This window comes from Geotrypetes seraphini, chromosome 11 (assembly GCF_902459505.1).
Source record: "Geotrypetes seraphini chromosome 11, aGeoSer1.1, whole genome shotgun sequence".
Classification (NCBI taxonomy): domain Eukaryota; kingdom Metazoa; phylum Chordata; class Amphibia; order Gymnophiona; family Dermophiidae; genus Geotrypetes; species Geotrypetes seraphini.
In genome coordinates this window covers 86027076-86053528 of record NC_047094.1, presented here as the reverse complement: position 1 = coordinate 86053528, position 26453 = coordinate 86027076, and the positions used below count along the sequence as shown (strand labels likewise).

Sequence of the window (26453 nt, the reverse complement as noted above, 5' to 3'; positions counted from 1 at the left end):
CATGTTGCCTCGGATCCTGTAACCCATTAGATTCAAGGAAATACACTATCCTTTCTTTCAGCAACACTTCCATTATTTTTCCAACAACTGAAGTGAGGCTCACCGGCCTGTAGTTTCCTGCTTCATCCCTGTGACCACTTTTATGAATAGGGACCACATCCGCTCTCCTCCAATCCCCAGGAATCACTCCCGTCTCCAGAGATTTGTTGAACAAGTCTTTAATAGGACTCGCCAGAACCTCTCTGAGTTCCCTTAGTATCCTGGGATGGATCCCGTCTGGTCCCATCGCTTTGTCCACCTTCAGTTTTTCAAGTTGCTCATAAACACCCTCCTCCGTGAACGGCGCAGAATCTACTCCATTTTCTCGTGTAACTTTGCCGGACAATCTCGGTCCTTCTCCAGGATTTTCTTCTGTGAACACAGAACAGAAGTATTTGTTTAGCACATTTGCTTTCTCCTCATCACTCTCCACATATTTGTTCCCAGCATCTTTTAGCCTAGCAATTCCATTTTTTATCTTCCTCCTTTCACTAATATATCTGAAAAAATTTTTATCTCCCTTTTTTACATTTTTAGCCATTTGTTCTTCCGCCTGTGCCTTCGCCAAACGTATCTCTCTCTTGGCTTCTTTCAGTTTCACCCTGTAGTCCTTTCTGCTCTCCTCTTCTTGGGTTTTTTATATTTCATGAACGCCAACTCTTTCGCCTTTATTTTCTCAGCCACTAGGTTGGAGAACCATATCGGCTTCCTTTTTCTTTTGTTTTTATTGATTTTCTTCACATAAAGGTCCGTAGCCATTTTTATCGCTCCTTTCAGCTTAGACCACTGTCTTTCCACTTATCTTATTCACGCAGCTCGGGCCAACTGACAGCACTATCTGTATTTTAGGTTGAGCCCAAAATTTGACGTGTGAAAAATTTAAGGACATTGCTTAAAGCACTTCCACATGAAAAACATGTAATGAGCTAATATCCGCAACACCAAAACAAGAAAAGCAATGAACGGCTGGCGCAGATGAATTAGCAGAGACGCAAGTCATGGACGGACACACATAATAATAATAATAATAACTTTATTCTTCTATACCGCCACAATCTTGCGACTTCTAGGCGGTTTACAATCAAGAGTGCTGGACATTCAGCGAAATACAATAAGTAGATATTCAGAGGAAATACAGAGATCAGAGACCTCAGGAGGCAATAGTATAGAAATAAAATTTGCTGAGCGAAAATGTAATATGTACATTTTAGTAGGTGATGTCCGACAGGACCTGTTGGGGATAAATAGCAACGTAAAGTTACGATAAGATGAAGATAACAGATTATATTTATAACAGTGCTGTAAGTTCAGGTGGAATAGGGAGGGGGGAGGGAGAGGGAGGGCGGGTCAATTGTTTAGGGATCTGAGAGTCCAAAAAGGCTAAGTTCCTAAATTTAGGTACCTAAGGGGTCCTTTTTAAGCAGCAATAAGCACTAACGTGTGCTTGCTGCTGTCCAAAAAGGGTGCAAGTGACACATGCTCAGGAGCCATGCGCTAACTGTGGGCTCAGCACGCACCACCCGTACACTAAAAAAATACATTTTATTCTTTAGCATGGGGATATGTTTGGGGGTCAAAGTGTAGGCACGTCCTGTGCTAATCGGTTAGCTTTGGCCTGCATCGGTTAGCTTTGCTATTTGACCAAATAGCAAAGGAGCCCTGCATGCCTACTACATAGGTGGCATTGAGAACACAGACGCTAATGGCCATATACTACTTTGCAAGTTGTGCATGGCTATTAATAAGAAAAGAGGCCTCAGCACATGGGAAACCCACACACTAAAAACAATGCTGGCCACATTTTTGGGTGGCTTGGTAGAAGGACCCCTAAGGGCTAGATTCACTAACCTGCCTGATCGTAACCGATTCGTGTCTGATCCGGGCAGGTCCGATGGATTCTTCAAGCCACAATATTCAAATGGGACACCCAGAGGAATGCCCCCATGCACTGACATGAATCGCTAGTGTGCGATCCAGATGCATACGCAGACCTCTGTTTTCCCTGTAGATGGTCTGCACATGCACATGTAGTCTTTTGCTGCATTTTTTTGTTTGTTTGTTTTTTGGGGGGGGCCCAACTTCATCCCCAGGGGCAGCAGCAGCCTCTTTTTAAAACTTTTTTTCTCAACTTCTTTGTGAGCCTGTGGTTTTAACCTGCTTAAACCCACGGGCTCACTGTGCGGGGAAGGGCAGGAGAGATTCAGGGCGGCAGGCAGGAGAATTCGGGGGAAAGCAGGGTGGCAATTCGGGGGACAGCAGGCTGGCGATTCAGAGGAGAGCAGGGCGGCAGGCAGGAGAGATTCGTGGGAGAGCAGGGCAGTGATTCTGGGGAGAGCAGGGCAGCAGGCAGGAGAGATTCGGGGAAAAGCATGGTGGTGATTCGGGGGAGAGAAGGACGGCGATTCAGGGCGGCAGGCAGGGGAAATTCAGGGCAGAGAGATATAATTGTTGGGGCAGCAGAGAGCAGGGCATGCAGAGAGCAGGGCGGCAATGGAGCTGGAGAGTCGGAAAGCAGTCGCTTCTTGGTTTGAACGGCCAACCCAGTCAGTTTGTAAAATTTGTTTTGTGAATCACGTCCCTGCCTACTTTGCATGCCATTCCCCTCATTTGCATGCGCAGATCGGAATCAGATCGGCAGAGGGGTAAGTGAATCAGGCCAGAGTAAAATCAGGTCGCAAAGAGGTCGCAAACCGATCGGTACACGATCGGTTTGCTTAGTGAATCTAGCCCTAAATTAGGTATCTAAATTTATCTCCTATTTCAGTAAAACAGGAACCTCAATTGTGACCTGAAAATTTGCCTACATTTACATGCTTAAAAGTTTATGCTCTTAAATTCAGGCCTGTCATTCCTTTACCTAGATTTTGGAGCCTCATTTAAGACCTCTTTTAATCAAGCCACAGTAGCAAGTGCTGCATGACAAATACACTGAAGCCCATTCAATCCCTAAGGGGTTTGGTACATTTACTATGTTGTCCTGTGCTATTCAGCTTGATAAAAGAGATCCTTAGGGTCGGATTCTGTACATGGTGTCATTATTGACAGCCATCTAATAAACAGCCACCAATCATATGTTAGTCACGCAACAGTGCCATTTACAGAATGGTGGCTTTCGTCAAAGGTAGGTACTGGATATGTAGGCCAAGGTTTTAAAGGTCTACAATTTTGGCACCTACCTTTGATAAGAATCGCATCTACGGATGTGCCTTAGAATGCCTAAGGTCGTTTCTGTCATTGGCCACACCTACTTCGACCTTAGGCATTCTAAGCTACCTCCATAGATGCAATGAAGGCACTATTTTTCTAGGTGCCTACATTTTTTAATGATATTTTAATCATTTTTAAATGGCTTGTACCACTTAAGTTAAGTACCAGAAGGGTGCCTACCGGCATCTAACTTAAGGTGCCGTTTATAGAATATGGGCCTTAGTTGCCAAGTGCTGAAAATCAGTGCAAAGCACCTAACTTTTTTTCCCTATTCTAAATCCATCCCTGGTGCCTTCTACTTTTTAGGCTGCTAAATGTAGTAAGAATTTTAAGAATAAATGTGCATTTGTACATTTTCAATTTAGAAGCCTAGTTCTCAGTGTTAGACACCTGAACCTTTTGAGTATTGACCTTCAAAGTTTTTTGTATTCCATTTTGTTTCTATAGGAAGAATACGTGGATGGATCATTTCCTGCCCCCACTCATACTGGGAGAGAATGCGGGACTGAATTTCTGTGGGATATACAGAAGGGTCCCCTGTTCCATTATCTGTGGAGGTCACATGGAAAAAACTAAAATCCTCTTTTCTAAAATAAATAAATTCAAATAGAGATATCTTCTGCGAAACCTTTTACTTAGGATCTCATATCATAGGGTATAATAGGCCTTACTTGCTTCTGTATGGGACAGGACATGAATCAAAGTATCCCCACAGTGGGCTCACATTTCCCTGTATTCTATTACTCCAAGGAATCCTAGCTAAACACATGGGATATGAATAAGTATCAGTGGTGGTGTATGAATGACTCACCAATTCAGTCATTCACAAAGAGTAAAGCTAATATATGGCATTTTCCCTGTTACCTCCTATTTGCAGATTGTTCCGAGAGGTAGGGGTGAGATGGTGGTGCAGAAAGGGAAGTGCTCATGAGCAGAAATAGACTTTAGTCCAGCTTTGCAAAAGATTCATCCTTGTAGTTATTGTGAAAAAATATATATATATATTTGTTGTATGTGTTTGATGTATGTGTTTAAGGATATATGTGTTTTGATGTATGTGTTTAAGGATATATATATATCCTTAAACACATACATCCATAATGACAATACATACTGAATCCATGTCTGCTTTTTCTGCCTGCAGCTTGTGTTTCAAACATGTATGTGCTTTCAGACATTAATTCAACAGACATTAATTCAACATTAATATTTATATTGTATTCATCACTAGTGAAAGAAGTAGGGCTATTCCACACTAGTGACCTCAGAATGGATTCATGATCTTCTCTGTAGTTGATGTTTTATGATCTTTTGACCCCTTTCTATGTGTCGTGTCATGTGATCTTTGTATGACAGATATTGACACTGAAGCTAAAGATCAGAGTTCCAACCCTATAGTGGGAATGTGGAAGGGTTGGTTCATCCATTAGAGCTTATTTTCGTGAACATCATTTTAGATTTAGTCCAGAGCTTGATTTTATTGCAACTGGACTATTGCAGTATTTTATATCAAGGCATATTAATAAAATTGAAAACCCATTTACAGTTGCTATAAAATACGGCAGGCAGAATGATTTTTAGGCAAGGAAACATTTTCCCATGCCATCTTTGCTTAGGGAACTGCACTGGCTCTCATTTCAGGCTTGGATAATTTTCAAATTTTGCTGAATTATTTTTAAGATTTTCTACAATCTAACTGCTTCATAAGCGATTCATCTTATTATGTTATCACCTAGAGTAGGCTATAACCATGTGCTTTGGTAGGTCCTTCTTTTAAAGTATAAGATTCAAAAGGCCTTACAAAAGTCTTTTTCCTATCAATCTGTTCAAATGTGGAGTACTCTGCCATTGTCTTTAAAACTTCAATTTACTTATATATAGTTTTGCAAGGGTCTGAAGGCTTTTTTATTTGAGAAATTTGTAAACTGTGACAGTTAATAGGGTTTAATGATATAATGTTGGCTTAATTTTATTGCAACTTTTGATATATGAGTGTAATTATATATTGCATTTAACAGTTATAAATCGCTTTGGACCTTAAGGGTATTAAATCTATAGGAAAGCTTAGTCAATCTTTTGCCTTCAAATTGGTAGAGATGTGGAATGGACTTTCTGACTTCATTACACTGATAGGACAGCTACAACCATTTTGTAAAGCCCTGAAAACTCTACTGTTTACACAAAATTTAAATGGCTTAACTATAGTATCACAGAATTGACGATAATCCAGGGGTTGTTTTTTTTTTTTTCTTTTATGCTCTCTTTCTTAGGTACTCTAGTCTTAATTGCATGTGAACCGAGTCGAGCTCCGTTGGGAGATGACCCAGTACATAAATTGAAGACTAGATTAGATTAAGTGGGTTAGAAATGACAATTTAGATTAGATTAGATTGGTTTACTTACAGTACAAATTAGAACACAGAGCCTGATATTCAAAGGATTTATGCCCCTAACATAGTCTCTTTGAAAATTTACTAGAGTTGAGTGCCTTAACTTTACACTCAAAATCTCACTAAATTCCTAAATTTAGAAAAATAAAGAATAAATGGCAACAAGGGAGGAATTAGGGTGGGGGAAAAAAGGTCACGCACTCAGCAATAATTTTCAGCACTGGGCTCATAAATCCAGGCAAATGGATTGCAGTACTAAATCTATATGCATAACACTTTTAAGCTCCCTTCAGGCCCAATAATCAGAGAATTTATGCTTCTGAATCTGGCCCTCTTACTAAGCCATGGTAGAGGTTTCTACCGCAGGGTGCCAAAGGATCGGACGCTGCTCTGACATTCAAAGGAATTCTATGACCGCTAGAGCAGCATCAGATCATTTAGCACTCTGGGCCACGGTAGAAACTTCTATCATGGTTTCGTAAAGGGAGGTGGGGAGTTGAGAGTTATGCTCATAAATTGGACTCTTTGAACATTTTCTAACCCCCCCTCGTCTACGAAACTGCGCTAGCGGTTTTTAGCGCAGAGAGCCACTCTGAATGGCCTGTGCTGCTCCCGACCCTCACTGAGTTCCCATGAGCGTCGGGAGCAGCGCGGGCCGTTCAGCATGGGTAAGATAGAGTGCATACATTTTTACTCAAATTTTCCACTCAATTCTTAAATTTAAATGCATTAAAAGTGGGTGGTAACAGGGGTAGATTTAGGGTGAGGAAAATAAATTAGGAGCTTAGCACTGATTTTCAGAACTGGGATCATAAATTAAGCTCATACAGCAAGGCAAACAAATTGGCAGGCCTAAATTAATAAGCGTACATTTGAAGCTTCTAAATTACGATGAATGTTTGGCTGCAAAGATACGTTCCTAAATTTGGCTGAAAATACAGTAGGACAGAAATTTAGAAGGCTAACTTACCCCCTCCTTTGCAAAACTGCGCTAGCGTTTTTAGTGCCGGTTGCCGTACTAACAGAATTCCTATGAGCATCCAAGCTGTTACCGCCCTGGCCGGCAGTAAAAACACTAGTTCAGCTTTGTAAAGGAGGGGGTTTGGCAGATAAATGTAGCAACTGGTGTTTTCTGAATATCGGGCCTTTCATTCACAAAATGGCTGAGAGAAATGAGCTATATGTTTAGACTAAGGACCTTTTTTAATCAAGCTTGGTAGTGAGTGCCTGCAGCAAATACACCAAAGCCCATTCAATCCCAGCATCCACTATCCAGCTTGATAAAAGAAGCCCAAGTTCACACACATTCGCTGGCTTTGACTAAACCGGGGAAGGGGTAAAACGCAGACCACACGGACCTGACGTGGATCTAAAACCGCACGTCCTTAAAAATCCACATGTAGTTTCTGTCTCTTACAGACCTCGATGACATCTTAGTGCTGACGGATTCATCTCAGCATAGGGAGGGAAAAGTATTAGGATCCGTCAGCGCTAAAATGTCATCAAGACTAAAAAGTGGCGCGGACCTCAGATTTTAGGAAACCGGTTTAAAGGATTCATTTTAGAGCTGCTCCAGCTTTGGCTCTGTCAGACTCTATGACATTTTAGCGCCGACGGATCCTAATACTTTTCCCTCCCTATGTTGAGACGGATCCGTCAGCGCTAAATTGTCATCGAGGACTGTCAGAGCCAGAAACTAACTACAAGTGGCATGGACCTCAGATTTTTGAGGACGTGCGGTTTTAGATCCGCGAGGTCCGTCAAGTCCGCGCTTTACCCCTTCCCACTAAACCGCGGTAGAACTTCTTACCCCAAGGTAAATGCTCTGACGCTTATAGGAATTGAATGAGTGTTGGAGCATTTACCTCGCTGGCCTGCGGTATGAAGCTCTACCGCGGTTTAGTAAAAGGAGCCCATTTGTAAAACCTGAACTCTGACCACTAAACCTGGAGTGTGCTGGGAACTGAAGACACTGAAAAACTCCCACTGGACTCTGGTTGACATGAAGCTCCAGATCCCATGCTCACTTAACAGCCCTGGGTCTTGTCTATCCACCGAACATTAACAGATAAGAGCCGTTTCAGAAGCGCTGTCCAGCAAATAAGTCAGAGAGGCCTACGCAGAGACTGCTGGAAACAATCAGCTTCATTTTTAGAAGACTTGTCCAACCAACCTCCCTCCCCCACCCCAGCTAATTAGGAATTAGACATAAAATGGAATAAAAATCCGACATTAAATGGCCTTTGTTTATCAAAGCACATCTATCTGCGTTCATACCTAGAACAGCATTCACATAGCATGGATCCTGCCTTTGCTATATGAAACTAGATTTTTTTTTTTCCTCCTGGGATCAGTGGAATTAAGAAATAAAATAGCAAAAAAAAAATTATTTTTTTTAAAAAGCCTCTGCAATACAGTGTGTAGTATTAAATATTCCCTAAGACAGACAAGCAGACAAATGAGGGGTGGGGTAAGACCCTGAGCATCAGCCTTGTCTTTGTCTTTTCAGTCTACATTGCTATGGAGACTGCCTGCAAGCAGAACACCATCAACAAACACAAGTGCACGCATCTAGGAATGGGGAAACCCGAAGGACGGGGCACACGACCACATCCAAGCACTAAGCCAAGAGAAAAAGGAATTCTAAGATCTAAACGCCGCAGAGAAAATGCCCCGAAGAAGGCAGGCAAGCAGGCAGAGACCCTTTACCCGAAGCTTGCTCTGCAGGGTCAGAAGAATGGGGCCCAGAGCAGGTGTTAAGCAGTAGCTTGCCAGTTTGGTCACAGCAGACTTTATCAGCCTAGTCCTGAGCTGGTGGAGATAAAGGTGGGAACAATGACCGTAGAATATAGAGTTTCATGCAGCAATCTAACCAAAACAGTAGCTATTCTAAGCTGGTGGCAAGGGTTATTCGTCTGTACTGTACAGCTGGAGGGAGATCAGATGCTGACAGAGTCCATCTGATGCCAACCATGCTGCCAGTGAAGGCTGCAGAGATCAGATGACGGTGTATTGGTGTTCGCAGCCCTGTTCTACCTATACGCAGCCCTGGGCATGGTACTCACACGTAAGCATGGTATATGAACGCCCAGCCCCGAGGTCTCTCCAGGACATTGTAGAGGAAATTCTGTAGCTTGCGGTAAAGGGCGTTGCGTTTGGGGGGTTTGCCCGTCCCGGAGACCCCCGAGCGGGGTTTGCTAAGGATGCTGCCGCGCTTGATGCTGTCCGAGCCCGCTATGAGCAAAGCCCCGTCGCGGCTGGAGTCGGGGCCGCCCGGGTCGAGCCCCACGAAGCCCACTTTCAACTTCTTCTCGCCGGAAGGGGCCGGGTACACCCCTCCGTTGCGCGATTTCTGCACCATGGCTCGATGGGGGAGGGGGGGCGAGCAAGGGCCAGTCCCTGCTATGCCATCGGGCCTCCGTGAAGGCCGGGCGGGGGCAGCGGGCGGGTTTGGAACCCCGGGGCGTCGGGGGGGAGCATGGCGCAGGTACGGGCAGAGGCTCTGCTCTGCCGTCCTCGACGGTCGCTGGTGGAAAGTGAGACCCAAAACCCGCAAAAGCAAATCTCTGCAATCGCTTCCCGAGCTCCTCCCAGCTCTGGTAACCCTTTATTGCCTGCCCCGAAGAGGAGAGCCACCAAAAGGAAATTGAAAAGCAGATGGTACCTTTGCTAAAGGACCACAGTAAATAGTGTTTGGGGGGGGGGGGGGGAGCGGTTTCCAGAAAAAAAAAACCCCCACACATAATAAAGTAAAACATCCTGTGCTTAGTTTATGTAAGTCAGTAGAAGGAAAGGTTGATGGAAGCCTGTGGAAATTTGAAGCTATTGTAGAGACATTCCTAATTGCACAGCTAATGTCTCTAGACCAGGGGTGTCAAAGTCCCTCCTTGAGGGCCGCAATCCAGTCGGGTTTGCAGGATTTCCCCAATGAATGTGCATGAGATCTATTTGCATGCACTGCTTTCGTTGTGTAGACTAATAGATCTCATGCATATTCATTGAGGAAATCCTGAAAACCCGACTGGATTGCAGCCCTGGAGGTGGGACTTTGACACCCCTGCTCTAGACATAAAAGGTTTTCTATCCCGATAGATTTAAATGAATCTTTAGCAATAAAAAAGTCCTTAAGAATTAGAAAGTAGACATGATAAGCCTGCTAAAAGTCAAAAACAGGCTAGTGTCCCTCTGGCATTAAGCTGCAAATAAAGGTGGTAAGTAAAAGTTCAGACTGTCTCTCAAACTGTGTGCCACAGCACTGTGGTGTGTCCCAAAGAGAGTCTTGGTGTGCCACTAGAGATTCCAGAATTTTAATTTTTTTGTAAAAATTCCCCTCATAAGTATACACTAGAATAGGTGACATTTACTTCCAGTGGTGTACTAAGGGGAGTGCAGCGGGTGGGGGGAGGGGGGTCCTCCTCGGTGAGGTCTTTGTAACGAATGCAGGCATCCGTCCTCTTCCCCGTCCCCCCCTGCTGCAGGCGTGCAGCCTTTCCCTTCCCTCGTACCTCTTTAGTTTTCCCTGTTCGAGCAGCATTACAAACTTGCTACATGCATCAGTGTCGCCTCTCTCTGACGTCACTTCTGGGCCCCGCACCCAGGAAGTGACATCATAGGGATAGCCGACAAGTTCATACTGTTGCTCAGGCCTGGAAAATTAAAAAGGTACAGGGGAGGGGGCGTGCGCGCAGCAGGGGGGGGAATTGGAAAGGAGCAGGGGTGGAGAAGAGGGTGGGAGAGGGGTGCCCCTCACCCTCACCACACCACTGTAAGAATCGTGGACGCAAGAGTCTGTCAATATTATGAGCGTCTGTGTATGTAAGGTTACAATTGCCCAGACAAGCATCATTCATTGACGTGATTGCTCCTTGAAAACTAACAGCAAGTAATTTTAGTTTTATCTTTTATGCAGATAGTTATCCTATCTTGAGCAATAAAGGAATCAAGGCTTGGTTACCATTTGGGCCTTCTTATCTTTGTCAACTTGGCTTTTCAGCTCTGACAGAAATTAAATTAAATTAAGTATAAAAAAAAAAGAGAACGCCTGCAGATGGTGGATGATGAAATGCGTGTTTGCTTGTCAATTATCAAGCCACATTTTGAGTTAATTTGCACTCAAAAATAAGCACATCCACCACATTGATTAGCAATTCTATTCTATCTACTTTAGTTTCACCATTGTTACAATTACCCACACATAGCTTAAAGAACTTTAAATAAATAGCTCTCAAATTTACCCCCTTTTTATGAAGCCATGTTAGGCTTTTTTTTATTGCCAGCCGTGGCGGTGAAAGCTCCGATGCTCATAGAATTGCTTTGAGCATCGGAGCTAATACCATCGCAGCCAGCAATAATTTTAAAAAAAAAAGCTTAACGCGGCCTCATAAAAGGGGGTCCTTAATTTTTTGTTGGTTTTGCAATTTTATAATTTCAGTTATAATGTGCCATGAAAAAAAATTTGCTCTGTTTAATGTTCCAGAATTAAAAATAAAGTTTAGAGAGACACTGCTGTAAATAGTAGGTCCATTATGTTTTTTCTTTAGCCATCTGCTTTATTGGGTTTTTACACCATCTTCATACTTGAATATATTATTAGCAGTCATATGTAAGGATATTTTTGGTCCGGATTCTACACTGCAGTAATGAGTTCCACCTGCTAGTTGAACTGCTTCCATACAGGAGCTGTCCTTTCAGCACCAGACACTAGAGCTATTCCAATACATACATTACACGTGTGTAAAAGCCTGTGCGTTGTTTCTGTAGTGTTAACTAAGCTCTTAACCTCCGTCTCCTCCCCGCATACTTTGCCTATAGGGCAGGGGTGTCAAAGTCCCTCCTCGAGGGCCACAATCCAGTTGGGTTTTCAGGATTTCCCCAGTGAATATGCATGAGATTTATTTGCATGCACTGCTTTCATTGTATGCTAATAGATCTCATGCATATTCATTGCGGAAATCCTGAAAACCCAACTGGATTGCGGCCCTCAAGGAGGGACTTTGACACCCCTGCTATAGGGAAAGAGTTCTAAAGCTAAGAGCCTGCAAGTCCTAAGCAGCTCTCAGGAAAAAATCTTCAATAGAAACATGATGGCAGATAACAGCCAAATGGCCCATCCGGTCTGCCCATCTGCAGTATCCACTATCTCCTCCTCTCCCTAAGATCCCACATGCCTGTCCCACACTTTCTTGAATTCAGACACAGTCTTTGTCTCCACCACCTCTACTGGGAGACTATTCCACCACCCTTTCTGTAAAGAAGTATTTCCTTAGATTATTCCTTAGCTAGTGAAGGCTGAGGCTCCTTGTAATATGAGGCCCTAAACTGTAGATTGTCTAGCTTATAGCTTGTACATAAATCCAACACTGCCTACCAGCGAACCCATTGGGGCTGGAACTGTGGGAGAAAGTGTAGAAGAGCCTGTTTGAAATGATCTTATTCTAATGAGGGCATGGTCATTTTCATGAAGGTCAAAACTGAACAGAGCTTCAGATTTGGATACATTTCTGGTTTGCCCTTTTGATCTGTTTCACAGCTTTTTATTAAAACCTTTATGATTATTGTGCTACTTAAAGGAGCCAAGGATTTCTCATTCAGTTTATCAGGGGATTTATGGACTCAATTACTTCATCCATGGTCATGTAACTCAGGTATAAAAAGAGGACTGAGTTACCAAATTTTGTGCTAGCTGTGACTAACAAAAACAGCTCTTTATCTTTGCATTCAAGAAACTTTATTGTTCATTTCTGCACAAATTCTATTCTGTGCAACTATGAGGGATAATATCCTACTTACAATAGAAAAGATTTGGTTTACAACTATGAATACTGCTGATTTCAGGAACTGTATGAGCATGCCAGTGGGGAAGGAGAGAAACACCTCCTGATAAGAACATAAGAATAGCCTTACTGTGTCAGACCATTGGTCCATCAAGCCCAGTAGCCCGTTCTCATAGTGGCCAATCCAGGTCACTGGTGGATTCTTCTAGAGCAGTAGTCTCAAACTCGCGGCCCGGGGACCACATGCGGCCCTCCAAGTGCTATTTTGCGGCCCGCAGTCTGTACTAGTGCTGCCGGCTCTTTGCAGCGTCCTCCGGCTTCCCCCCTGGCCTCCAGTTCTTACCTTCAGATAATTGCAGTAGCATGCAGAGAGGATTGCCAGTGCTGTAGCGATCCTCAGAATCATGTTCCCTCTGCTGCGATCCTGCCCCTGACATTAGAGGAGGAGCAGGACCGCGGCAGAGGGAACATGCGGAGGCCGATGGCAGCCTGCAAGGAATGTTACAGCACCGGTGATCCTCTCTGCAGGCATGGTAATTAGCTGAAACTAAGACCGGGAGGCCAGGGGAGAAGCTGGAGGACGCTGCAAAGAAGGGGGGAACATGCAGGCCTTTGGGGGGGGGGGGAGAGATTTATAAACTATAAAGAGTTTTACTTCATGCAAAATTGTCATTTCTTTAATAAGACATTAACTTTTTTTCCTGCGGCCCTCCAAGTACCTACAAATCCAAAATGTGGCCCTGCAAAGGATTTGAGTTTGAGACCACTGTTCTAGAGTGATTCCCAAAACTGTCCTAGGAAAACACCAGTCAGTCAGGTTTTCAGGATATCCATAATGAGATTGATTTGCATACACTGTCTTCTTGGTAGGCTAATCTATCTCATGCAGATTTATTATGGATATCCTGAAAACCTGAGTGGCTGACGTTTCCCCAGGATAGGTTTGGGAATCACTGAGAGAAAAAAGTACAGTGGAGATGAGTAAAACAAACCAAGACAAAGGTGCTCAGATGTCCTTTAATAAAAATCTTCACTTGAGTCAACATGAGGTGTGTTTCAGCTAGATAGCCTGTGTAATTGCCTGAACAGGGCTTTGCGGTGAGGTTTACGTACACAAAGTCAAACACACACAATACAAGGTGCAATAAACTCTTTATTAGTGCAGAGCCTGAATCCTGTTACTTCACAGGCTCAGGAACAGAAAAGTAATCTCTTAGTTCAAGCAAAAAGTCTTACAAGAGGCCAGAATCTGTCATGCACCAAACATGGTCTTTCATCAATCAAGTACCAGGGTCTGACTCCAATAAGCCCCGGATCTAAATCCACATATATGCCACATAAGAAGTTGACTTACCTCAGCCAAGCAGAATCTAGCTATCTAGTTAAGGCGTATACTGGGCAGCACTACTTTCTTCCTTCCCCTGGGCTATTTCTCAACCTGCACCCTGGGAAGGTCTCTCCTTCTTGAGCCCTCTTGCCTCGGGGCCTCTCTCTGGAAAGTCTCTTGCTGCAGGACCTCCTTGACAGACTCCACTCTAGGGTACAGTGGCATAGTAAGGGGGTGTGGGGGTGCAGACCTCCCTGGGTGCCAAGTCAGTGGTGGCACTCGTACCTCTCCACCCCACCCTGCCACACCCTGCCACCCTTGCGCCATTCCACTCCCACCCCATACCTCCATATTATCTTTGTTAGTGCAAGCAACTCCTGCCTGTTGCTCGCATTAGCCTGGTTCTCCTCTGAATCACTTCTGGGTCATGGGCCAGGAAGTGACATCAAAGGGAAATGCAAGGCTGGCATGAGGAGCATGCTTGAAGCCACTTGCGCTGGTGAAGATTAAGAGGTACGGGGAGGGAGAGCGTGTGTGGAATTGGGGGTGGGAAGGAGCAGAGGGGGCAGAAGGAATGGGGGATGCAGAGAGGAGGGCACGGATGGGGGCCCCCACCACCCCGGGTGCCTCCTACCCTTACTACACCACTGCTAGAGCATATGAACTCCTCCTTGCCTGAGTCCTGCCCGATGACTACCCCCCTGCTGTTCAGTGGTATAATTGCAGTTCCAGTGAGGGAGTGCCCCTCACTCCCTCACAGCCTGCTTCAGAAGTCTAAATGTTAAAAATATTTAAAACATAGGACAATGAAATATCAAACCCTATTAACAGATGAAAAATCAAAGAATATGTCATAACTTTTCACATTACTTGTAACATATAGAAGAGGTAAGAATAACTGAAGTATTTAGGAACAAGTCTACAAAAGAGGGGTAAGCACAGTACCGTTAAATGTATGAAAATCAATCTATGATATTCATAAAGAATCAATAAAAAATTTTCCAAAAATAAGTATAAGCCATGATCGTAACATGTATGCATGTAGGGCCATTTTCAATATGACGTCTAAGTTTAAGTATGGATGTTTTGTGAAGTATGTCCAAAAATTGGGTAGAGAAAATGGCCATTTTTGAAACCACAAAACATCTTTTTTTCAAGAATGACCTTTCTAGATGTGTTTGAAACCACAAAACATCTTTTTTTCAAGAATGACCTTTCTAGATGTGTTTGCCCTCAGTGCCTCTATCTTTATGAACTAGTTTTGAAAAATAAAACCTCCAAATGAAAACCACACAAAATATACCATTGGGAGGTAAGGGGAGTCGGCATTTTTAGTAGACTGTCTACACAGACATCCCAGCAGAGTAGTGGGATACCCTAGGAGGCACGGCAGTGAACTTCACATAAAGTGTCCCAAAACCTACTATACCCAACTATAAACCACCCCAATAGCCCTTATGCCTACAGGTGTCACCTATATGTCAGTACAGTAGGGTTTTAGTGGGTATTGGTGATCTCACACTTTCCACCACAAGTATAGTAGTTAGAGTAGGATGTGGGCCTGCGTCCCCTTCTCTGGAGTCCACAGCACTGACCACCAGGCTATTCCAGACACCTGCTTGCTGCTCTATTAGGATTGGCTATAACGTCTGCTGCTGTCATACAGGCAGGTATGCACTGCTTAATTCACATCTTTGGGGATAGGAGGTCAGTGACTATTGGTGGAATGTGGGGGGTAGGGGGTTATGCCCTCATGTCTTCAGATCTCACCACAAACATCCAAAATGTCCCCTGGACGTTTTGTGCCTTGTTTATCGCAGCAAAACATCTAGGTCTTAAGTCCTCCTAGTCCCACCTGTAACATGCCTCCAATATGCCCCCTTGAAATTTAGATGAACTATTGAGAAACAGCATAGAAAACCATCAAGAAAATTAGTTTCAAAAATAGTGATTTTAATGTTTTAGCAATTAAAGCATCCAAGTGCTACTTTATGCCATTTTTTGGACATTTGTCTTTTGAAAATGGACCTGATTGCATGATACACAACATAACAATTTAAAATAAAATAGTTATAAAGTTAAACAAATTTTAACATACAAAATATTTTTTAAACATCTATAAAACATGTTAAAACATGTATACAATTATTATTATTAAACATCTATACAAATATTAAAAAACATGTGTAAATAATTGTAGTATGGTCAAAAGGTTTCAACTAATATTTAAAAACTGGTATACATATTTGTACCAGATTATGTGCATCCTCTGTTCCAATCTGTACCAAAATATGCTAAAGCCTATCAGAGTTGAAAATCATAATGCACTCATAGAAGATATGCGTGAAGATTATCTTATCAATGATGGGCCCAAGCCACATGAAATAGGGATGAACCAGGGACTTCCAGAAAAGAAGAGGTCTCCAATTTGCAACTATAGACTTTTGCCCTTTTATACTAAGCCGTGGAAGAGGTTTTACCATGGCCCAGGGTGCTAAGTGCTCCAACATAGGAATTCTATGAGTGTTGGAGCAACGTTGGAGCATATAGCAGTCCAGGCCATGGTAGAAACCTCTACCAAGGCTTAGTAAAAAGGGGGGAGGGGGTGTTATTAGGAGACAGATCCTTGAAAGTCAGCAAAAATGAACAAGACCCAATACAGGATCTGTGTTTAGGCCCTAGGTCTGCATCTACAAAATAATACATAATGTAAAAAAATTAAATAAAATATAAACTGTATGTATATATGAAACCCACAAGCAAAGCAATAAAAATAAACCAGTTATATATGAACCAGTTATATAACTTAATCCCCTTTTTACTAAGCCACAGTAGAGGTTTCAAAATATTCTGATGAGCGATGGAGCATTTAGTGCTCTGGGCCACAGTATAAACCTCTACCACAGCTTAATAAAAGAGGGCCTTAAAGTGCTGCGATAAAAGCCATCTATTAAATACAAAGTCCCACAAAAAGAAATCAATCTGGAGACATTAATAAAAGGAAAAAATAATTATGCTATTGAATATGATAAAATATTAAATACAAAAAACTTTTTTCTAAAACAAATACATATGCTGTATATTAAAAAGTCATCTAATATAGGCCATATCTCGCAACAAAGTAAAACTAAGGTGGGTTTTTACAATGCAACGCTGCCAAGCAGTGCATGCTAAATGCCAAGCCACCCATGAGAATAGAACAGGTGACTAAGCATTTAGCAAGCGCTGCTTGGCAGTTGTGACCAGTCAGGCTCTGGGCCTGCCTTGGCCCAGGTGGTTTTAAATCTAGTCCTGTTTATAGGAAGTCAGGCATTCTCCCTAACAGCCACTGGGGGAGCCCAAGAGAGCCCCAGCCTAGAGCAAACAGGTTAAGGACTGGCTCCACTCCTGAAAAGCCTGCAGAGTGGACTAGGCTTTTGGAGAGGATAGGGAAGAGGAATAGGCCTCTCCCTGAGGAGCAGCTTCCCAGACTAAGCCAGGGTAATCAGCCAGACCCTATGGAGATAGTGGAGGCAGGTTCCTCCACTAAAGTTTCAGCTCCAGCCCAGGAGGAACAAATGGAAATCCAAGAAATGCTGATTCCACCAGAGCAGTTTCCAGAGCCAGAACTGATGGATATAGGTTTGGCTATCAGGCATTCCTGAAGGTACTGCTGTGAGTGTTTGTTTTTGAGCTGGCTAACTTTGGAATATTATTTTTTATTTAAAGAACTGTGTTTTGTTTTTGCTGCAAATGTGCTGTTTTCCTGTGAGAGAATATTTTGAGCTTTTGCATTTGTGGACTGAACTGAGTTAAGGACACTGCATTTAAAACCCTAGCTGGTTTTTTTAATTTGTTTGTTTGAACTTTGTGTGGGGGTTGGGCACAAGTTAGTGCCTGGAAGAAAAACTGTGTTTTATTTTTTCCTCTGTTTTTTTTTTTTTTTTTTTTTTGCAATTGGGAGCTTAAGCCAAGAGGAAGCTGAAGTTTGCCATTAACTTTGGGGAGAGGTTTGCTGACATCCTGAAAGGGAATTTTGGAAAGCAATTTTTGTAGCTGTTAAAGCAAACTTGGTGGCAAACTCCATGTCCCCAGCTGTACTTACCAGCAGCTGGAGGCTTCTACACTATTGACTGGAATAAAGGTTTGAAGCTGGACTTACCTGTAACCTGCATTAGGCAGGCTATGGAAAGAACTTTGCAAACGAAACTGTGTATAAGGAAAGTAAAAGGTTTTCTTTGGGGGGGGGGCAGGAAAATCCTGAAAGCCTCACAGGAGTTTTTCCCTGGTGTTTATTTTTGATGATCCTGAATTTATTGAAGGGCGCCCATTCTAACTATTAAAACCTTTATAAGAGTTTTCTTGAAAACCAGGGTTTTGTGTTTTGTTTTACTTAATTTTAGTCCCTGCAGGGCTGACTCCATCCAGAGTAGCGCACCCAGGCCAGTAGTTTTGCCTATGGCCACTTGGGGCCCTTTTGGCCATTCTGTGAGACTTTGGCCATTCTGTTAGACCCCAGTGGTTACACAGTGCAGCTTTGTACAAGGACTGGAAAATTACTACACAGATTTTTTTTTTTTGCTCACTTTTACTATCTCCCCCCCCCCCCCGCCCCACCTTTTACAAAGCTGCTGTAGTGGCTGCCATGCCACGCAGAAAACGTTCCGACGCCCATTAAATCCCTTTGGGCATCAGAACAATTCCCTCATCTTTGTAAAAGGAGCCCTATGCTGTGATACAGGTTTCTACCACAGCCCAGAGCGCTAAATGCTCCGACGCTCACTGGAATTCTATGAGCCTGGGAGCATTGTCAGAGCATTTAGCACTCCAGGCCGTGTACAAACCTCTATTACGGTTTAGTAAAAGAGAGCCTTTGTTCTAACATACCTGCTAACTGTAGGACTGAAGGCCTTGAAATGGAATAGTATGCTTAGTGCTTAAAATGAGTCAGAGACTGATTACAGAGTAATGGTGATTCTATGCATGAAAGCAAAATCCATTTAAACAGATATATGTACAAGAGTGGTATCTTGCCAATATTATTGTAAAACTAGAGACTGAAAACTAAAACCAAAAAGTAAAGACCTGAAAAGGGGGATGTTATAAATTACATCCCGAAGGTATTATTAAATAAATAAATGAATACATTCTTGTGTGGATACATAAAAAGCCATCAGAGATTAAATAAGATCAAAGGTACATAAAAAAACAAAATCTGAAGTTAATCTTAAAATAAAAAATGCATCGAGGAGACCCAAGTACAAATACAAAATAATGTCATGTTGATAAGAACATAAGCATTGCCTCTGCCAGTCAGACCAGGGGTCCATCATGCCCAGCAGTCCGCTCCCGCGATGGCCCCCCAGGTCCATGACCTTTAAGTTCTCCACCGCCTAAATTGTTTATACCCTAATCCTGTAGTACGCTGTAGTAACCCTCTATCTATATCCTGTAATCCCTTTCTCCTTCAGGAAGTCATCCAATCCCTTTTTGAAACCCAATATTGTCCTCTGTCCTATCACCTCTCCTGGAAGCGCATTCCAGGTGTCCACCACCCTCTGAGTGAAGAAGAACTTCCTAGCATTGGTCTTGAATCTGTCTCCTTTCAGGTTTTCTGAATGCCCTCTTGTTTTTGATGACCCCGCTAGCCTGAAGAATCTGTCCCTCTCCACCTTCTCTATGCCTTTCATGATTTTATAAGTGTCTATCATGTCCCCTCTAAGTCTCCGCTTTTCCAGGGTAAAGAGCCCCAGTTTCTCTAGCCTTTCGGTATATGAAAGATTTTCCATGCCCTTAATCATCTTTGTTGCTCTTCTCTGGACCCTCTTGAGTATCGCCATACCTTCTTAAGGTGCGGCGACCAGTTTTGGACGCAGTACTCCAGATGTGGGCGCACCATCGCTCGATACAGCGGCAGGATAACTTCTTTCATTCTGGTAGTGATACCCTTTTTGATAATGCCCAACATTCTGTTTGCCTTCTTTGAGGCCACTGCACATTGTGCCGCTGGCTTCATCGTTGTATCCACCAATACCTCCAAGTCTTTTTTTAGGTTGCCCTCCCCAAAGTACCCTCCCTCCCATCGTATAGCTATACATCGGGTTCCCTTTCCCTATGTGCAAGACTTTACATTTCTCTACATTGAAGCTCATCTGCCATCTTTTTGCCCACTCACCCAACTTGTTCAGGTCACTTTGTAGATCTTTGCATTCCTCAACAGTTCTGACCCTACTGGAGAGTTTTGTGTCGTCCGCAAATTTAATAACTTTGCACTTCGTCCCTGTTTTCAGGTCCTTAATGAATATATTGAACAGCAACGGTCCCAGCACTGACCCCTGTGGGACACCACTCGTCAGAGTAGTGTCCCTTTACTCCTACCCTCTGCTTCATGTCCGCCAGCAAATTTTTGTGCAAAATCAACATTTTATCAACAGATCTGTGCCACACATAAATTCCAAAGAAAACACACAGATTTTTTAAAAAAAAGTTTTATGAAATAGCAAAGCACAAATCAAAAGCATGGGTATGGAATAAAAAGAGAAAACTCTTACTCATAAGTAAGAGGCACTATAAAGACAGGAACTTCACAAATGCAGCAAAGAAACAACAGCAACAACAAAAATGCTCCATGTGAGCTGGCCAATATAGATAGTGAAAGCCCATCATCATTATGTGGTGATGAATGAGAGGTCATCTGCTAATGAACACTGGTGGGTCTTTGAAGGTATAAACAGGCCAAAAAAATCTGAGGAGGTTAAATTTGTATAATCATCAGTGTAAAGATATAGAGATCTATAAATTTGTATAAGAACACTAAGAGGGAAGTGGGAAAAGAATCAGAGGAAGAAAGGAGAGGTAAAGGGGAAAATGTGGGAAGGGGAAAAAAAGAAAAGAGAATGAAGAGAAGGGGAGGGCAGAAAAGAGGGGGAAATAAAGGGAGGGCAGAAAAGGGGAAGGGGAGATAGGGAGGAAGAGAGAAAGGGGAAATGTGGAAGAGGAGAGAAGAGGAAGGGAAAGGGAAGAGGGAGGGGTGATAAGGGAGTGGAGAAAAAAGAGGAAGGAGAGAAAAATGGAGGAGGAACAAGGAGAGGAAGAGAAAGGAAATAGGTTAAGAGGAAGGGCAGAGGACAAAGAGGAAGGGAAAAGGGAGGGATACTAGAGTGATATTCACCTAGTAATATAGACCAGTAAACATATAAAGAAAAACTTAGCCACATGTAGTAACAAAAAAAAAAAAGCTTATATACGGTAATTGTCCATTAAAAAATGTGTGATTTGCCTTGTTCTCATATAAACATTAAATCAACTCTTTGTTTAAGTAAATCATTAAAGAAATTTTATCTCTAAAAGACTAACAAATTGATCAACACAGGGTAAAGAAACTTAAATTTGAATTACAGATAGGTTTTGTTTGTGAGTTTGCATTGTATGGCACATTGCATATATGTAGCTCAGCTTATGGTTTCTTTACATTGTGTTGTTCAATTTGTTGGTCTTTTAATAATAATAACTTTATTTTTCTATACCGCCATAGTCAAACTGACTTCTAGGCGGTTCACATAGAAAGAAGGCTGGACAATCAGCGAATTACAAAATGCAAGAAGATTGAAGTTACATCACGAATTGGAGAAGCATGGGGAAAGAATATATGAGAGAAGAAAAAAAATACCTGAGAGAGGTGATTTGATTAAGCAAGGAATTTGCCAAATAGAGCGGTTTTAATTGATTTTCGGAATGTGTTGTAGGTCTGTCTGGCTTTATTTATGTGGTTTCCCAGCCAGGATTGCTGTCTGTTTGCTTGGAACTTTTAGAGATAAAGGAGTCCTTTTACTAGGGTTACCATATGGCTCCAGAAAAAGGAGGATAGATTGAGACATCTGGGTTTTATTTCCATTGAAAACAATGGAAGTTAAACCCAGATGTCTCAATCTTTCCTCCTTTTTTCATGAATCATGTGATGACTCTACCTTTTACTAAGTTGCGGTAAGCACTAGCACATGCTTACCGCAGATAAAAAAGGCATTACCGGAGGATAAGCTCAGGCATCCTGCAATAGTTTTGGGATAAGTACATACTTCCCACATGCTAAAAATATTTTATTTTTTTAGTGCAGGGATGTGTTTGAGGGCAGAGAGTAGGTGTGCCCTGTGCTATTTGGCATGTGGACATTGGTGTATGCTGACTGATTAACATAGGTGGTGGTAACAGCTCATGCGTTAATTTTAAAATTAGTGCATGCCATTAATAGGAAAATTCAAATTATGGCCATTTTAGAATCATGCTAAAAAGTGGCCTCAGCACATGGGAAACCCACACACAAAAAATAGTCCAGGCCACTTTTTAGCATGGCTTTGTAAAAAGGCCCTATATTATGCTTAAGCGTTTATTCACTTAAACAAAGGTTGCTTTATATAACATACTGCAATTATTTATAGTTTTTTTTTTATAGATGTTTAATAATTTCACATGTTTATAAATGTTTTGTAATAGATATTTAATAATCACTTTGGCCCCCCTTTTATCAAGCTGCATTAGGGTTTTTTAAATCATGGATCGCTACAGTAAAAGTTCTGACATTCATAGGAATTCTATGAGCATCGGAGCTTTTAATGCGGTGGTCTGCGATAAAACCCCTAACTTAGTTTGATAAAAAGAGGCCTATATGTATAAAAATTTAACTTTTTTAACAATTTTATTTTCAATAGTTATGTCATTTATGGAGTGTCATATAATGTATATCTGCTACTCACAATCATGGCTTATACTTTTTTGGAACAATTTTTATTGATTCTTTCTGAATGTCCTATATTGTCTTTTAGACATTTGAAAGTATTGTGTTTATTCCACTTTTGTAGAACTGTTCCTAAATGCTTCAGATGTATTCTTACCTCCCCTATATTTGTGAAAGTGATGTGAAAAGTTATGAAATATTCTTTGATGTTTCATTTGTTTACATTATTTGATATTTCAATGTCATGCATTTTAAATATTTTTAACTTTTAGACTCCCAATGCAGGACATTTAGCTGATAAATATCCAATAGGTGAAAGTGGAAATAAATAACATAAATAAATAACATATACTCCACTTTATTAGCTGACGGGTCAGATCTAACGGAAGAAAAAGCCTCAGGTCTATCTGGCAGAGCCTAAAGCTCAAACCACCTTCGTCCACATCATTGCCACTAAGGTTCTTAATAGGAATTTGAGATATAAACAACAGTGCTGAATATTGTGTTAGACTTTTATGGCGTCCCTTAAGTAGCCAACATTTCACGGATCTCAGCCTTTTCATCATGGCTCCCGGACTATCATGTGCCTTTCACAATTTGAGCTGGTGAGATCGAAGAAGCAACAGCTGAAATTGTGAAAGGCAAATGAAAGTCCAGGAACCCTGATGAAACAGCTGAGATCCGTGAAACGTTGGCTATAAGGAACGCCATAAAAGTCTAACACAATATTCAGCACTGTGGTTTAAATCTCAAATTCCTATTAAGAACCTTAGTGGCATAGGGTCATCCTAAACTGAAGTGTTTTGAACCAATGATGTGGGCAGAGGTGGTTTGAGCTTTAAAGTTCTGCCAGATAGACCTGAGGTTTTTTCTTCCGTTAGATCTGACCCGTCAGCTAATAAAGTGTAGTATATGTTATTTATTTAGGTCGTCTAGCTCAGTGATTCCCAACCCTGTCCTGGAGGAACACCAGGCCAATCGGGTTTTCAGGCTAACCCTAATGAATATGCATGAGAGAGATTTGCATATGATTGAAGTGATAGGCATGCAAATTTGCTTCATGCATATTCATTAGGGCTAGCCTGAAAACCCAATTGGCCTGGTGTTCCTTCAGGACAGGGTTGGGAACCACTGGTCTAGCTGATACATGGTCTGTGTCAAGTGAAGTTTTTTTTTTAAATTAAAGGACATTGAAGCACCTTTTGGTTTAGGTTTTTGTTCGTTTGTTTTAGTCCCCTCCACTGTGTCTATGATTATTCTTTTGCTTTTCTTGGGAATCACTGACATACATATAGATGTCTGTAGGCTGTGTTCTGATGAGGATGAGTGAATTCATCAAACTCGACACATGCACAATAGAGTTCACCAACAGTTTTAAAAGTGCTTATTAAATTTTTAGTGGTGCATAAAGTGCCTGCTGAATGTTGATTCTGCCAGCCAGCTCCTGGCATTAATGTTACTAGTTGTGAATTATTCAGAAGGCAGAGCTTGGCACTGGGACAATAAAAGTTCCTCCCACTGACATGTGTAACATGGATATATCAACTTGTCCATGCCTTTTGTGTCTGCTGTTGAATTTTTCAGAACAATGAAAATTATATTGTTTCAACACGAAAATGCCTAGGTTCAGTACTATACAGACATGATGCCGTTCCTGATAAGGTGCAAACAGCTAGACTGAAGTGGGGAGGGGGGAAGAGGCAGGGGCGAGCAGGTGAGAAAGAAAGCAGTCTAGGGGCTAGATTCACTAAGCAAAGCAATCATGTACCGATCGGTTTGCGAACCCTTTGCGACCCGATTTCCCTCTGACCCGATTCACTAACCTCTCTTCCAATCCAATCCCAATCCGTGCATGCAAATAGGGGAATCAGCATGCAAAGCAGGAAAGATGCGATTCACTTAACTTATTGACTGGCTGGCCGATCAAAAAACTAGTGACTGGTGAGGACCAGTCGCTTGTGCTAAAAACCCCGATTCTCCTGCCTGCCCCGATCTCCTGCTCTCAGCCCTGACCTGCTGCCTGCCACAATCTCCTGCTCTCAGCCCCAAATCTCTCCTGTTGTCCCAACTCTCCTGCTCTTCCCCGCAGTGCAAGTCCATGGTTTTAACCTGCAGATTTAAAGTGGGTTAAAACCAGGGGCTTGCAAAAAAAAAAAAAATGTTTCCTACTGAGAGCATGCGCAGACCATCTACAGGCAAGCAATACAAGCATGCTCAAGTATTGCTCTCTAACGATCCATGCGGTGAGTGGGGGGGGGGGGGGGGCATGCCAACGATCGTCCCCATTTGCATGCAGGCCTTTAGTGAATTCGTCGGCCTGCATGCAATCGGGCACGGATCGGACACAGAAAGGAGTTTAGTGAATCTAGCCCTAGGTAACTCGGGTGCAAGACAATGAGACTCATCTCATGGTGGTAGGTTTGAGTCCTGTATTGGCAGTGTTGTTCAAAGTACTCCAGTAAAAGAAAAAATACATGTATTTTTTAAATACCTAAATAAAAGTACAGTGAAGATCACATTTAAAAAATTACTTAAGTAAAAGCAAAAATGAAATTGTCTAATACTTTTTGAGTAAAAAGTAAAAGTATTGTAACTACAGTACAATAAATTCAACTATTGTTAATGGTTTTATCCCAACAATTTTATTGCTCTACAATTCTATCCACTTTGCTTTTAGTAAAACTAAATTTTGAAAATGATTGTCACTCATACACGTGTGCAAAAAAACAGTGTTCAACCATTGCACTGGGAGAAAGTGGATTGCTCAGTCTGATGTAGCGAAAAATACTTTTATCATCATCATTGACGTTATCTACATTAGAAGCAGCGAAGTTTCATTCATCACTTGCATCTTCATCTTCATTATCATCATGATGACCAATTACAAAGCAGGCTTTCACAAAGTTGGAATCGTGATTATTCTTACAACTTTTTTTCATTTGATGCCAAACTCTCTGAAAGTGCCTCTGATGGTTTGAATATCTTTGAAAACTGATGCGAGAACATCAAATGTATGGGAGCCCTTCAGTCTTGGGGGGTCAGACAAGCAGGCTGCCTCTCTACAGACTATCAATCCAGTAGCCACCCCAATGTAAAAATTTTCGTGGGAGACTAGTAACCAGTTCAACATACACAGGTAACTCCAGTTCTTATAGGTTATATTCAATGATCCATTGTTTGCATGATGAGATGTGCAATAACAAAATCCTGGTCCAGGTTTTGCTGTTTGATTTGGTTCACTAAGGAATTATCATTTACATCTCGTTTGTGCTTTTACTTTTTATTTTTAAGTGCAAGCATCAGATTTAACTAACTATTGAAAATTGGTGGCATTATTACTTCAGTAAAAGTAACAAATGTTATCATGTACTTCTTTACAAGTAACAAAATTTTTTTTTTATTATTATTATTATTTATTTATTATTTTCAACTTAAATTTCAAGTATTACACTTGTACAGAAAGCAATAATAGGATAGATATCAAATACAAAGCAATATAAATCTTAAATTAAACAAATATACTATTTATGCTCAAGTCCACAATTAGGATCCAAGAATAATTGAAAATTGGCGAAATTATCTAAAAAGAAAATTGTAAAAGAAGCTGAGAACTATAGCACTGAGATGAGGTCACAATATCCTAAATATAGGGCTCAAAGATTGTTAACATTCAGGCGAGACATAGCCACAAAGTTTGTCAATTGTGATGGTTCAAAAAACACATATTTAAGAGTACGGTGATATACAATACATTTACACGGATGTCTCAAATAAAAAGTTGCTCCCAAAGATAAAACCCCAGGTTTCAAAAGAAGAAATTCACGGCGACGCCTTTGCGTCTCCCGTGCCAAATCTGGGAACATTTGTATTTTATAACCAAGAAAGCTTTTTTGTCTATTTTTAAAGAAAAGTTTTAACAACCATGTTTTATCAATTGGCAAAGCTAAAGTAATAATCATGGTGGCTGGTGATGCTAAATCCTTCTCAGATGTTTCTAAGATCTGTGA

The 26453-nt window shown here is 41.8% G+C and overlaps 1 protein-coding gene across 4 annotated transcripts in view; it reads right to left on the bottom strand.

The window, feature by feature from the left end:
* KCNQ2 (potassium voltage-gated channel subfamily Q member 2) overlaps positions 1-8997 on the bottom strand; it is a 233310-nt gene extending 224313 nt beyond the window's left edge. For all 4 annotated transcript variants that reach the window (XM_033914169.1, XM_033914168.1, XM_033914171.1 and 1 more), the window contains exon 1: positions 8702-8997. In XM_033914169.1, coding sequence (XP_033770060.1) covers positions 8702-8997 — 296 coding nt within the window. The remainder of the gene's footprint in view (positions 1-8701) is intronic.
* Between the last annotated feature and the right edge of the window lie 17456 nt (positions 8998-26453).